The sequence below is a fragment of the Balaenoptera physalus genome (assembly GCF_965194825.1).
Source record: "Balaenoptera physalus genome assembly, chromosome: X".
Classification (NCBI taxonomy): Eukaryota; Metazoa; Chordata; class Mammalia; order Artiodactyla; family Balaenopteridae; genus Balaenoptera; species Balaenoptera physalus.
The window spans coordinates 4,031,603-4,047,314 of NC_138903.1; the positions used below are offsets into that span (position 1 = coordinate 4,031,603).

The window sequence follows — 15,712 nt, forward strand, 5'->3', positions numbered from 1 at the left end:
TACAGACCTGCAGACGTCTTCATCGGCCAGGTCCAAAAAGGGCTGCATGTCCAGGAACTGTCCGTTGTCCATTTGATCCATACATTCAAGTAGATGGTTCATTAAGCTCACAAATGCTTTCAAAGGTTTACAGTCTCCTAGGGGTGTAGCCTTGTAAAATGACTGGAGTGAAGCTCTAGGAATACGGAGAAGGATGTTTCATCTCTGCTTAGGGCTTCAGGGGATTAATGACCGGAGGAACACTGCATTGAGAAAGTCGGTGAAATGGGTCCCACAGCTCCTTCTACGTGGAAGATTTCACAATTCTGTGATTTATGTGCTAGTTGATGCCATCACTCACCCCCAGGTAATATGATGATTGGGTAGTAGGATATTCAACGTACCACAATCCCTTTCTTTGAAAAAAATGCATGAGATGCAAACATCCTTGTACAATGTGTTACAGTGGAATCTGATCTCATTATCTGATTTAAACTCAGAAGGAAATATCTAATCTAAGCTAATATGTTTTGACCAGTGTAATTTTCTTAGGGAAGATACAGTTTTCTAAGGTTGAATACTTTATTTTTAAATCTAAACTACTTTTTTAAAACACACAAACTATTATAGCAATATCACATTAGTTATCTGGATGTACACATTATAAAATATAGAGTTATGAAAGTATTTCACTAGGTAAAAATTTGGGGGGAGCGGTAAAGCTTCTAATGATTTAAAAAAAAAATTCCAGGCGATAAGTACATCTGAATTTGGTAAGAAAGGAACCTCGTGTTCTTTGATTTAATCTTATTGCACAGTCTGTTGAGAAGAAAAATATGCATTAGCATTCCTTTGGATGGAATTCCATTTATGAATCCTCCAATGTCAAAAATATAACAATGCAAAAAATACCCAAGTGAGTACTTTGCATGTTAAACTATACCATCAAAGCACCTTCCTATAGTTCTGTCATGATTTTATCCCTCCCTCTTTCCCCATTTTATACTTTTTATGTCTTGGTCCATCTAGAGAAGCAACAAATAAGAAGCTTCATTTTGGGGGATTCAGAAAGCCCTTCTTCATTGCACAACACAGGCGTACATGCCTCGGATATTCATCTCGAGATTGGTGGAAACCTTTTCATCATGGGTCCTCAATGGAAAACATAACTTTCAAACTCTTTTCTTTTTCCTTTTTTTTTTTCTCGTGGAAACTTAAAGCATTCCCTGCTTGAATTCACTGTGCCTAATGATCCGTTTCTGAAACTTTAGTTTTTCTTGGGACTCATTTACTTTCCCATCAAAGGGCTTACATTTCTTTACATCACCTCTTGGGCTTACCCAAAGCCTTGCATATGTTAAATGCAAATAGTGATTTATCAATATTTTTCAATGAATCACCTAAAAAGGTTGTAGAGAGAATAAGGAATGGAGGAGAGAAGAAAACACACAAAGCATCAGAGTTGGGATCTGGAGATCCATAGACTATCTGGCTGGGGTTAGAACTACAGTGAACACATAGCAGGTAGATGGGATGTCAGGTGAATACGCTCATTTTTTGATGGAATGATGGATTATGTCATGTCATAAAACAGACAGAACAGAACATAGCTCAAAGCCTACATTTTAAAGAAAACTGATAGGAGTGTTTCAGAACATGTAATTTTCAGATTGTGTCGAAACCGACTACAAAAGCTCCTTTGCTTGAGACAAATCAATACTTTCAGTGTTCCTCTCTTTCTGATGGGAACACACAGTCTTCCCCAGGGCAAACTTGACTATTGTACACACAACCACATTCACAACGGACGAGAGAGTATCTTGATTAAGGGAAACTTCAGAGCGCTTGGAATTCAGAGAGGAAGGCAGAGTCTTGTCATCTCCATGTGCTTTTTGGCTTTTTCCAGAAAACTGTAACACATTGGATCTTAAAGGAATTACGGATGTTTTTTCCTGTGGTCTTTCCTCCAACATCCTACACACAAACAGAGCCACACAGACACACACACACACACACCACAAACTATATACCAATGCCAGTCATCACCACTCAAAATAATCAGACATGTGATATCTAACAAGAAAAATTCTTTTCATTTTTTTTTTCTCTGTTTCCAGTTGTGGAAACTTACTTCGCCAAGCCTAAATAGAATATTCGATTGAATTATAATAAGACAGAGACTACCGTGTCTCTCGTCTTCATTTTGTCTTAACAGGTGGTTAGCACATGAATAGATCACTCTCTTTCAGACTCTCTCTCTGCCTCAGTTGCCTGTGAGTTCCTGGATGATTTGTAGGTCTGATTTATTTACGCAGGGCTGCTGTTTTGCGCTCCTCACAAATCCCCCATGGTTCTCAACTCCAAAGCTAACGAATTCTCAGCTCTGTTCACTTTCACTGCAGTTTGGATGTCACTGCACACAGAATAAGGATTCTTAACCGTAAAGGAGAAAACATGAAACTAATTCTTTATGAAGACAGCCTGGTTTAGGAAAACCAAACAACAAACTAGATACACAGGAACCTACTCCCCATCTTGGCACCCAAGGAACTTCAGTCTTCGGACGACAGATACTGTAATGAGATGAACACTGAATTACCCGAAAATTAAAGTTGTAAGAACATACTGATCTTTTCTATTTTATAATCATTTCTTACACAGTAGCTTACTCCAAAATCACTATAACCCTAACATTCACAGGAGGTACAGTACTATTATTATTCATAACTGAGGTCACTCAATATTAAAAAGGATGGAGGCTTTGCCAAGACAGTATGCAAAATAAACAACAGTGTCCAAACCAGCAGTGTCTTTGGCAACAAATGAAGCTATTACATGTCCTGGGGGCGAGACTGCACGAGTAAATAAGGAGGAGATTTCTGGACACCGGACACATACTCTAGAGGACTAATTGCACCTCAACTTTCTATCTTGAACAGTTTGTTTGTAATGTTTATAATACGCATGCCTAGCAAAGGGGTTTTTTAATACATCCTAAGTCATTTGGACTTGTTCTAATTGTGAAAAAAATTATAAATTGCTAATGGAATTGAGTTAAAACTCATGTTTTGGAAAATGACAAGTGTAAGGGGAAATTCTCTTCTTTAGAGAACAGTTTTTCTGAATTACTCAAACAAGTATAAGGCATACTAACCAAATAGCATTATTCATAATATATATAATTTCTAAACCCACCACAGGATTATTTTTCTATTGGTGAATCTCTTAAGCTGGGAGAGAGACACATGTTGCCAGAAATCTACTCTAGTTTAATCGTGTTCACAAAATACTAAATTCTTTTCAATTAATCCTTGTCAGGGAGCTATTTATTAAATAATCTTTCCTAATTATCTTCACTTACAAGCCACGTCTACACAACGTCAAAAATCCCCCGACAGATGAAAATGGGAAGCATTTAATGATTTTCACGTAGCTGCGTGCTGACGTGGATTGGCTAAAACATCTTTCTCACTGTGTTAACTTAGTCAACTTTTAGTTTTTGCCACTAAAACTAAGCTTTGCCACTCTGCACACAACTTTGCCACTCTGCCTACAACTGAACTAGACTTTGCCACTCTGCATACAACTGAACTATTTGTGACTTGACGAAAAGAGAAAGGCAATTAATTTTTCCGTTATCTCACAGAAAAAAATAGTGCTATTGTCGTTGGATGTTCTCAGTTCCTCTTCCAAGAAATGAATTTTAATGCTTCCTTGATGATTAATTTCTGTACGTCAAACAGGATGCTAAAAATCCATTTGACAACTCAGGCTAAAAAAGATAAAGCTTAGGAATAAAGCAGAACAAGATAATACTCTGCTCTTTAAAAAAAAAAATGCCATTCCCGAAATAATGCCATTTGCAGTGACGTGGATGGAGCAAGAGATTATCATACTAAGTGAAGTAAGTCAGACAAAGACAAATATGATATCACTTATATGTGGAATCTAAAATATGATACAAATGACCTTATCTACAAAACAGAAATAGACTCACAGACAGAGACAACAGACTTGTGGTTACCAAGGGGGAGGGGGATGGAGGAGGGTTGGACTGGGAGTTTGGAGTTAGCAGATGGAAACTATCATATATAGAATGGATAAACAACAAGGTCCTACTTTAGAGCACAGGGAACTATATTCAGTATCCTGTGATAAACCAAATGGAAATGAATATGAAAAAGAATATATATGTATAACTGAGTCACTTTGCTGTATGGCAGAAATTAACACAACATTGTAAATCAACTATACCTTCTATTTTAAAAATGCCATTCCTCAAAATTCCCTTTTGTTAAAGCCATACTAGGAACTGTCGGAAGTGATGGATGCTTGGTCCCGTTTCTTAAGCTGACCCCTCCAATACTACAGTAAATACTTATGTTATAGACAATACACATTTATTATGTACTGGACATTATATTAGACCAATATGCATATGCAAATTAGCTGAAAAGTTCTGGTTCTCTTTTCTAGTATTAACTATGCTCCACTAACATCAGATTACAGAGTCGTTATAGGTACAAGATACCAGACAAAGCACTTCATATGGATTAATACCTTAAATCTCCCAGCTCATCTTTATTTTACACACAAGGAAACTGAGGCATGTACTAGCTAAGGAACTTGTCCATAATCACTCAACTGGTAAGGGAAGAGGCTGGCATTTGCACCCTGGCAGGCAAGTTCCTGACCAATCCTCCAAGCTGAGCTGACGGAGTGAACCAAACTGACATTAGAAAGGGTACAGAAAAGGTATCTGCATCCCTCATGTTCACAGCAGCACCCTCCATAACAGTCGAGCAATGGAAACAACCTAAGTGTCCATCTATGCATGGACAGGTAAAGAATCTGTGGTGTAGATACATAATGGAATATCATTGAGCCATAAAAAAAGGAAATTCCTGCTATTTGTGGCAACGTGGATGGACCCTGATGGCATTATGCTAAGTGAAATTAGTCAGAAAATGGCAAATACTGTATTCACTTCTATGTGGAATCTACACAAAAAACACATGATATCACTTATATGTAGAATCTTAAAAATATATTACAAATGAACTTATTTACAAAACAGAAATAGAGTCACAGATGTAGAAAACAAACTCATGGTTACCAACAAGGGGGAAAGCGGGGGAGGGGTAAATTGGGAGATTGGGATTAACATATACACAACTATATATAAAACAGGTAACTAATAAGGACCCACTGTAGCGCACAGGGAACTCTACTCAATTCTCTGTAATGACCTATATGGGAAAAAGAATCTAAAAAAAGAGTGGATCTATGTATATGGATAACTGATTCACTTTGCTGTACAGCAGAAACTAACACAACATTGTAAATCAGCTATACTCCAATAAAAAAATTGATTGAAAAAATAAAAAATAAACAAAAAAACAAACAAAACCACCAAACTCGTAGAGAAAGAGATCAGATTTGTTGCAGCCAGAGGTGGGGGTAGAGGAATGGGGGATTGAATGAAGGGGGTTGAAAGGTACAAACATCCAGTTCCAAGACAAATAAGTACTAGGGGTATAATGTACAGTGTTGATGACTCTAGTTACCACTGCTCTATGAGATACAGCAAAGTTGTAAAGAAAGTAAATCCTAAGACTTCTCAACACAAGGAAAAAAAATCTTTTCCTTTTTTTCTTTTTCTCGTACCTATATGAGAAGATGTATGTTAGCTGAAACTACTGTGATCGTTTCATAATATGCGGAAGCCATACCATCATGCTGTCCCCCTTAAACTTGTACAGCAATGTATGTCAACTGTATGTCAATAAAACCAGGGGGCGGGTAAGAATTAACTGACATTCTGTCAAATAAATTCATCAATAAATTATTTTTTAAAAGGATAGAGAATCACTTTCCCCATAACAGATCAGATCTTGAGGTCTAGAGGGAAGGAATGGGGAGCCCAAAAGATTTTGCTAACACAGAAGAAGACATTTAGAGGTACAGCTGTCATCGTGAGGGACATTTTGCGGAGACAGATGAGAAAAGAGGACCATTTGGATGTTCTGCTCCATGCCATTCACTGACACCTACTCTGGACATCTGTTTTAGATGCCTGGGAAATCTTAAATGCCCATTCATTATGTTCCTGTGTAAAATCAGTGTATCTTTTGAATATGACATTTAGTAAGAGTTGCCATAAATCTGTTCTAAAACGAGGAACCAAAAGTTGGGTATCTACTTTGTACAGGTTAAACCTCAAATCTGCAAAATATCCACCCACCAATTGGAACCAACTTTGTCTCCTTGATATAATATTGCTTCTGTTTTATGTTTTGGTTTTTTGGCCACAAGGCATGTGGGATCTTAGCTCCCCGACCAGGGATGGAACCTGCACCCTCTGCATTGGAAGGCAAAGTCTTAACCACTGGACTGCCAGGGAAGTCCCTCCTTGATATATATAAGGGAAAGCAGCAAATTTTAACTACCCAGTGTTAAAATGAGTGTGTGTGTTGTTTTTTTTTTTTTTAACCAGTTACTCTGGAGGTCGAAAGGGTAACAAACAAATTAGCATCTCAGAATGGGTAGTAACTCAGAAAGCTCAGAACAACTCTTTAGTGATGTGTATGTTGTTTTCAATTAGGGTATTTATATTAAAGGCTGGCAAAACTCTATGAGTTTCCTGTTGTCGCTGTAACAAATTGCCACCAATGTTGTGGCTTCGAGTGGCAGATATTTAGGATCTTAGAGTTCTGAAGGTCAGAGTTCCACTGGGCTAAAACTGAAGGGTGGGCAGGGCTATGCTTCTTTCTGGGGCTCAAGGAGAGAACCCATTTCTTGTCTTTTCCAGCTTTGACAGGCTTCAGGGTTCCTCGACTCCTGGCTCTGCCTTGTCCTCGAAGGCAGCAATGGCCACTGTGCCTTTTTTCCATTGCTTCCCTCTGGTCCTCATCACCTTTTCTGCTTCCTTATTCACAATGAAGAGTTTTTGTTATTAAATATGGACCCACCCAGATAAACCAGAATATATTCCCTCCATCTTAAAGTCAATGGATAAGCAAATATCATAACAACAGGGACAGAGTAAAGGGACAAAGTAGGTAATTAAATAGTTAATCCCACTAGGGGATTGTACGTAAAGAAAAAAGTATGGGAGACCCTGTAAGTTAATGATCACTCAAGAAAGCAGGCGTGCTGAACCACAAAGCCAAGCAGGCTCATTGGCAACAAAATCATGCAACAGAAGTACAAGACATGCCCCAAAACAATAAAAAAAAAAAATGGTGGCATGAGACCCACATCCTGCCCAGTGAGCTCAGTAAGTTAATGACCCCTAGGACATGCTCTCTGTAGACATAAAAAACAATAATTTATGGAACAGTGACATTTCAAAGTGAAAGACCCTCACTGTACTGAGACCTGAAATAATTTTTCTACTGTGCCATGGAAGTCCCAACTTGACCATGGGGGGGACAAGAAAACTCCCCTGCCTGATGTGGAGGAGGAGCTAAGGATGGAAGCCTGATGTCTACCCAAGAATGAGGAAGAAGGTGGTCTTCTCCCCCTCCCCACTTTTCCTTTGATTATAAAACTGCAGCCCACTAAGTTCTCAGTGGCGCACGGCACCCTCTCGCCTACCTGATTGTAAGGCTCACAAGTGTCCTATTCTAATAAATCACTTCTTATCTATCACTTTGCCTCTCGCTGAATTCCTTTTCTTCTTTTTAATATTTATTTATTTATTTGGCTGTGCTGGGTCTTAGTTGTAGCATGCAGGATCTAGTTCCTTGACCAGGGATTGAACCCGGGCCCCTTGCATTGGGAGCACAGACTCTTAACCACTGGACCACCAGGGAAGTCCCTCGTTGAATTCTTTCTGCACTGAGACATAAAGAACTGGAGCTCCTCAGAGCCCGCCCGAAAATGCCACCTAGCGGTTTCAATTCCATCAGCAACCTTCATCCCCTTGGCCCTGTAAGGTAACATATTCAAAGGTTCCAGGGATTAGGACATGCCCTTCTTTGGAGGAGGCATTATTCTGCCTAGAACAAGTCTCTGTGTGTCTCTCGAAATTAAGCATGCTTGTCTCTGTTGCCATGCCAACATGTGAAGCTTGACTAGCATAGGATAGGAACTCAGAACTATCATTGGTAGGGAAGTCAGATGGCCACACCGTTGGATGAATGCATCACGACAAATCTAAAAAAAATAATGGAGTACCAAAATGGAACACTGAATTCCAAATAGCCAATACTGCTGTGCACACACTAAATGAAATGCACTGTTATGAATTAAGATATGCCCTAAAGGAAGGTCTTTGGAGAAATCAGCATGATGCCGTAATTTCCATGTGTTATTGTACAAGTGGGGTTTATTCATTTAGTAATAACCAATAATTAAATATCTAAACCTCCATGTTGATTCACAAATGGATGCAAGTCATCTATTTTTAAACCCTCAAAACTCCTGACCCAATAGGCTGTGATTTTCTGTTTCTGCAAACACACGGGCATATAGCTTCCCTCACCAGCAAAATTCCATTATGTATCTATTGTAGGGAGATCAAATTTACCTATTCAGCCCCGATTAGATTTCTGATTCTCCCACCAAGATGGTGTGAGATATTGCGTGCCAGAGTGCTCTAAAAAGCCCAGAGGAATCAACAGGTAGCACTGCCTTTATTCTTAAATTTAGATTGCTTCTCTATTCGGCAGCTTTTTTCGCGTGTTTCTATTCCCAAATTCCTATTCAATCCTGAACCACAAAGAAACGGCCGAATCGTTTATGGGTTCAATCCACACAATTGCACATCTATGGGTCTGTCATCAAGGAAGCTACTGATTTGTCTTCCTGGGCGGTGTAACTGTACCCTGACCTCTCAGAAGCAGGCATTCTATTTGAAGTACATTCCTTGTTTGGAAGGTTAATGCTATAAAGTCACCGGTTCAGAGACACCAGCATATCAAATTTATGATGAAAGCAATTTTATTTTATTTTATTTTTTAAAGATTTTTGTTTGATGTGGACCATTTTTTAACATCTTTATTGAATTTGTTACAATATTGCTTCTGTTTTATGTTTGTTTGTTTGGTTTTCTGTTTTGGCCGTGAGGCATGTGGGATCGTAGCTCCCCGACCAGGGATCAAACCGCACCCCCTGCACTGGAAGACGAAGTCTTAACCACTGGCCCGCCAGGGAAGTCCCATGAAAGCAATTTTAATCCTTTACCCTGTTTTGTTTCCACCACCCTGTCTTTGTTTCTTTTTATTCCTTTCTTTGAATAGTTCATGATGAGAAAGACCATGACCCAGGTGGCTTTGAAATGAGAACTCTAATTGGTTTGGGGTGCGGTTATCCATCCTCTTACATATGCACCAAGCAGCTACTGCGGGCTACTGCGCACTAGGGCAGCTCAGCACCGGGCATGGACGTAAGGCGTCCAGTGTCAGTTTAACCCCTTGAACCCTATTCAAGACCTAGACTTTATAAGGTAATTGTGAGATCTGTCACCATAGTGACAATAGCCACATGCCAGACGCTACTAACATAATGAAGCTCAACCCTTTCACTTTCCCTGGGCATTCTTTGTCATCTCCCTAACAGACGCCCCCGTCCTGGTTTCTCGAGAAAGGTACCCACACCACCTCTCTGCATCTGCACGGAGCAAGAACAACATGGCAGATGCGATCCGACTTTGGAGATCACTGAATAATGTCATCGTTTATGGCAGACTTCCAGCCAAAGCTCACTGACAAACATCTCCCAAGGATTAAAGGTAAAAAAAGGAAAAGAAATGTCTGCATGAAAGTTACTAAGGACAAGGACACACTTCAGTTTCTATAGCAGACGGTGATGGCTATGATTCCTCTCAATTACTTTTTTTTAAGTTCCAGGAAGATTTCATTCTATGTTTTTCCTTCTCCTTGTATAAAAAAGAGCACATGCAAACAAGAAATGAGAAATGGACTTTCATTGTAGACTACCTTGAGTCTGGTTGGTCTGGTTAGCAAACATTTTAATTTGAGGTCTACACAAACAAGGAGATATCCAAGTTTTACTAGTACTGGATTAAGTTAATATATGGAACATGATTGTTTTCACAGATTTTCACTGTTGTGTTATCCAAAAGAAAAGGGGCATTTTGTTCAAGCAAGAAAATCATTTTTCTAACGTAGTTAGAATCATCTGATGACACACATTTGCCATTTGATTGCAGTGAATATTGGCAGGAAATAAAGTCCAAATTTATATCAACAACATGGATTCTAAACAAACAAGTCCAATAGTTTTATCAAATATCCCTTGCTTGTGTATTTAAAACAATCAGTGGTTCCTTTTAAGACTCAAAAAGTACTAATATCTTAAGGCATTAAAGCCAAAGGAACCATTCCTTATATAATTTTCAGGTGCTCACGTCAGCATGCTAATATTCTTAATTCTATTAGTTTCTCTAGATCCATTCCTTTTTTTTTTTTTTAACATCTTTCTTGGCGTATAAGTGCTTTACAATGGTGTGTTAGTTTCTGCTTTATAACAAAGTGAATCAGCTATACATATACATATATCCCCATATCTCCTCCCTCTTGCATCTCCCTCCCACCCTCCCTATCCCACCCCTCTAGGTGGTCACAAAGCACCGAGCTGATCTCCCAGTGCTATGCGGCTGCTTCCCAATAGCTATCTGTTTTACGTTTGGTAGTGTATATATGTCCATGCCACTCTCTAACTTTGTCCCAGCTTCCCTTCCCCCTCCCCGTGTCCTCAAGTCCATTCTCTAGTAGGTCTGTGTCTGTATTCCCGTCTTACCACTAGGTTCTTCATGACCCTTTTTTTTTTTCCCTTAGATTCCATATATACGTGTTAGCATACTGTATTCGTCATACAGAGTGAAGTGAGTCAGAAAGAGAAAAACAAATAGATCCGTTCCTTGACAGATGATTCAGGTATAACATAGAAGACTATATGCTCACACTGGCTATCACCTACAAATAAAGACTACAGCAGTGCTAAATAGGCAATATATGGAAAGAATTAAGTCATTAATTATGATACTCTCCATCGATTAGACACTGTGTAAATTCAAGTCGAACAAATGGTACGTTACTGAGATAACTCAATATGAAAAAAAATGAATGGTTATAGAAAATATCATGCACAGGACATTATACAACCCTCTTGGCAAATTTGAGGCTGAGCGAGCAGGTGTTTTCTGTTTAGAATAAGTACTTACCATCCTCCGTGGGCACATAGATATTCAAATAAAGGCAGTCTTCATTCTGATCTTGAACGTAGGTCATCAGAGTATCCAGATTGGCAGTAAACCAGATGGGCAGCATGTCATGCAAGAGAGACCGCTCATCCAGGTGCTGGGGGCACACGGCAGCAAACTGAGTGGCGTTCCGAACCCCAGTCCATGAGGAGGGGGGTTCCGGGGGCTGAAACCGCCTTTCCCCGGTAGGAGGCGAGGCATAAGGGACCCCCAAGTATTGCTCCACTGGACCCAAAATCTCATTGGGCAGCGGTGTTCTCAAGCCCCGGATTTTGCCGTAATTGGTGTTGACCACAGGATACTGCGCCTGGCTGTCGATGAGCGTGAACTTGATGGCCAGGGCGGTGATCCACAGCAGGACGTTGGAGTTCACCATGACACAGACTGGGGTGAAGACCAGCGGAAGCCATAACAGTCCCTGGGGTCTCGACATGGTTCACCACCACATCCGCGGGCGTCCGTGCGATGCAACTCCAAGCAAAGCAAGCCGTGAAGGGAGCCTGCAGAGAGAGACGGCTTTCCAGGGACCAAGACCCTGGAGAGGGGAAGGGCTTGCTAGGAAGCCTCTCCGATGGGTCATAGACAGAGCCCAAGGTTAACAACAAACCCGGCGGTTTTCTCGGCAGCCCATCACGGGACAGCAGCCCTCTCTTAATCCTGGTGCCGAATTCCAGCCCGTGCGAGGCTCCAAGGAAGCGGTGACCGTCCAACACCTCCCCGGGGCAACGATCACTTAGGAGAAGTCCAAGGCAGAGCGGTCAGCCTAATGGGAGAAAAAAGCAGACAAGGATAAGGAAGGCAAGACCACTGCCACCGATGGCGTTTGCTGTGTGTTCCACGCAACCCTCAACATCACGCAAGGAAATTCTCATTCACCGATGAATTTGTACAGCGGCATCTGCGGGCAGTAGAATTTCGCCAGACAATCGCTTGTCTTAATTTCTACAGTGAGTCCCATCAGCAAGAACGATGCCAATACTCCGGAAACACTCAAGTCTTTGTTGAATGAACAAACACACCGCCAAAAGTTACACACATTGCACAGATAACTGTACTGATGTCTCCTAATTGCACTATTATTGATAATATTGGCCCATCAATGGATAGGAGCTCCCATAACACTGTTTCTCAGATGTTTAAAAAACTGTCACTTTATATATAAAATAAACAAGGACCTACTGTATAGCACAGGGAACTATACTCGGTGTTTTGTAATAACCTATATGGGAAAAGAATCTGAAAAAGAATGGATATAGGTATATGTTTAATTGAATCACTGTGCTGTACACCTGAAACACAACATTGTAAGTCAACTATACTCCAATATAAAGTAAATATATTTTCTCCCATTCTGAGGGTTGTCTTTTCGTCTTGTTTATGGTTTCCTTTGCTGCGCAAATCCTTTTAAGTTTAATTAGGTCCCATTTGTTTATTTTTGTTTTTATTTTCATTACTCTAGGAGGTGGGTCAAAAAAGATATCACTGTGATTTATGTCAAAGAGTGTTGCCCAGCAGAAACAGAGACACAGATGTAGAGAACAAACGTATGGATACCAAGGGGGTAAAGAGGGTGGGATGAATTGGGAGATTGGGATTGACATATATACACCACTATGTATAAAATAGCTAACTAATGAGAACCTGCTGTAGAGCACAGGGAACTCTACTCGATGCTCTGTGGTGACCTAAATGGGAAGGAAATCCAAAAAAGAGGGGATATATGGATACGCACAGCTGATTCACTTTGCTGTACAGTAGAAACTGTAATGCAACACTGTAAAGCAACTGTACCCCAATAGGATTTTTAAATAAATTCATACATACATAAATACACTAATAAATACATAAATAAATGTAAAAAGAACTGTCACTTTTTCCTAAGGTATTAGGAGTGGAGCGCTAGAAGTTTTCCAAGGTGGGTAAAGGGAAGTGTGCACCGAGACCAGGCTGGCTTCATGCCATGTGGGTATTTATCAGCGACCACAAAGGGAGCGACACGCAATGGCGAGAGCACTGACACCGGGTACTCATCCTTCTCGCGCTACGCAGTGGCACGTGTCTGTGGGCTCCAGACATCACCGCCCTGAATCTCAGCCTCCTTGTAAGAAACTGAACAAGATGGTGCATCTCAAGTGCATGCCGTAGTGCTTGTCACATCAAGACACCATTCATAATTAAGAGTGTTGACACAGCAGTCCCGATTTTCACGTAAAGCGCTGCATGCCTTCAAGGGTAAACCCTGCAGCCTATTTAAGAACCTTCTGGTACATTTGAGCCATCTTCCTATTGAGTCTGGGAGGAGTTAACTTTTAAAGAGTGACCTCCTTGGGAATTCCCTGGCGGTCCAGTGGTTAGGACTCCGGCGCTCTCACTGCCAGGGCCACGGGTTCAATCCCTGGTCGGGGAACTGAGACCTGCAAGCCACGTGGCGCCACCAGAATAAAAAAAAAAAAGGGACCACCTCAATTTGTCCCTACGGGGATCACATGACGACTCTCTCCAGATAAACCACTGTGCGTATGACATTCAAGAATGTCGCACATGAGTATTATAAATGATGCATTAGAGACAGAAAACATTTCATGAGGTGTTGCAAGGACTCTACCTTTTTTTTAATCAACATTTTTTTTACTGAAGTAGAGTTGATGTACAACGTTGTGTTAATTTCTGCTGTCCAGCAGAGTGATTCAGTTATACATATACATAGTTTTTTTAATATATTCTTTTCCATGATGGTTTATCGTAGGATACTGAATATAGTTCTCTGTGATACACAGTAGGACCTTGTCGTTTATCCATCCTATACATGAAAGCTTACATCTGCTAACCCCAAACTCCCACTCCATCCCTCCTCCCCCAACCCCCTCCCCCTTGGCAACCACCAGTCTGTTCGCTACAGGACTCTACCTTTAAATACAGCATTCTTCAGCTGAAAATAGACAGATGTGTTTCTAAGGACACAGATTATTCTGGGTTATTCAGAGTCTTTCTGGACTAGAATATAATTATACATTTCATTTCAGGGAATGGTTGAGTAGAATATGTCAAACAGATCATTTATTTTCTAATGAAACATATCTGAGCCAGATCTATCACAGAGCTAGAATACGTCTGGGGGAAATTTTGTCATCCATGACATCCTGGGCCAAGTTAATCAGAGTTGGATGAAAATGCACTACAACACAGGATGGTGGCATTGAGAGTGAAAATTCGCATCACACCCAATGGCTGATTTATGTGTTTGCTTCTGTCTTTGTACTGGAGACAACATTTGGATTTCTGCCACAGCATGATCCAATTGCTGAATAATTAAGAGAAAGACAAAAAACGTGAAAGAGGTGTTGACTTGTCTGAAATCTTGTTTTCCTGAAACTCCTTCTGGTTTAGAACCAGCATCAGTACTTCCTTCTCAAGCCTTCGTCATGGTCATAGGAGATGCCAGTAATTTCTGATTCTGATAGACCTGGGTCCCCAAATGCTACCTCTCTGTGAGCTGGAGAAGTGAGTCAACCTCTCTGAGCTTTAAGTAGATGGCGTGTCATGCCTCCTTTGTGGGGCTGGGCTGAGCCACAAGTGAGCAAAGGGGCAGGGCAGAGAAAAGGTCTCCTCAATATCCATGAAATGCTGGGATTTTGAACGCAGACCTGCTCAAAACACTCCCAGGTACAGAGACAAAATGCACTGAAGTCAGCCCAGGGTTGGCATGAAGCAGGTATAGAGCAAGTAGTTTAAATTCTTTGAGCCTCTCTTTACTTATTTGTTTCTAACTCTCTGGGAATTAACTGAGTTGGTCCACACATGTGGACATCATGCATCATGTAGTCCCTGGACCACAGAATTCCATAAAGGTAGAATTCAGTTGGCGGATCTGTCCCAGGACTTACAACGTGAATGCCTTGAGGAAGTCTGGTCCACTCCATCATTTCTCCAGCTCCATGTGGATGGCAGCACCTCTATGTCACATATTCGTTAAGACTGAGCAAGTGAGGGCACACGCAGACTTCATGCTTCACCTGTATGATCAAGCCTACCTCCCCACAAGGTTCTGAGGGCCAGAGAGAGACCATGAACCAGCCGGACCTAAGAGGAGGGGAATGGGGGGGGGCGGGTATCTGGACACTCACGAAGTCCAGGCTAGGCATTCAAAATAATCATACGTTCTGAGCTATCTTATTTCCCGATGCTTTGGAATTTGGCAGTTTGCGCAAATGGAATACCACCAATGTCGAGCACTGTTTCTCAGACTCTGCACTGCTGACGTTTGGGACCACACTGCCTTTGTGGTGAGGGCCGTGCTGAGCCCTGTAGGGTGTGTAGTAGCACCTCTGGTCTCTACCCACTCGAGGCTGGTAGCACCCGCCTCTCACTTTTAACAATCAAAAATATCTCCAGACATTGCTAAGTGACCCCTGGGGGCAAGATCATCTCAAGGTAAGAACCACGGGTGTAAATCATCAAATATGGGTACACCTGTGGGTACATTTGAAAATTATCATCAGTGGC

At 41.0% G+C, this 15,712-nt stretch overlaps 1 protein-coding gene across 4 annotated transcripts in view; it reads right to left on the minus strand.

The window, feature by feature from the left end:
- Positions 1 to 15,712, minus strand: part of LOC309652438 (neuroligin-4, X-linked) — a 901,103-nt gene that overhangs the window by 243,567 nt on the left and 641,824 nt on the right. For 3 of the 4 annotated variants that reach the window (XM_082446221.1, XM_082446220.1, XM_082446218.1), the window contains one exon: positions 11,171 to 11,972. In XM_082446221.1, the coding sequence (XP_082302347.1) occupies positions 11,171 to 11,642 (472 nt within the window). In that variant the 5' untranslated portion in view covers positions 11,643 to 11,972. Of the gene's footprint in view, positions 1 to 11,170; positions 15,656 to 15,712 lie in introns of those variants that run through there. The other variant, XM_082446219.1, reaches the window with a different exon arrangement.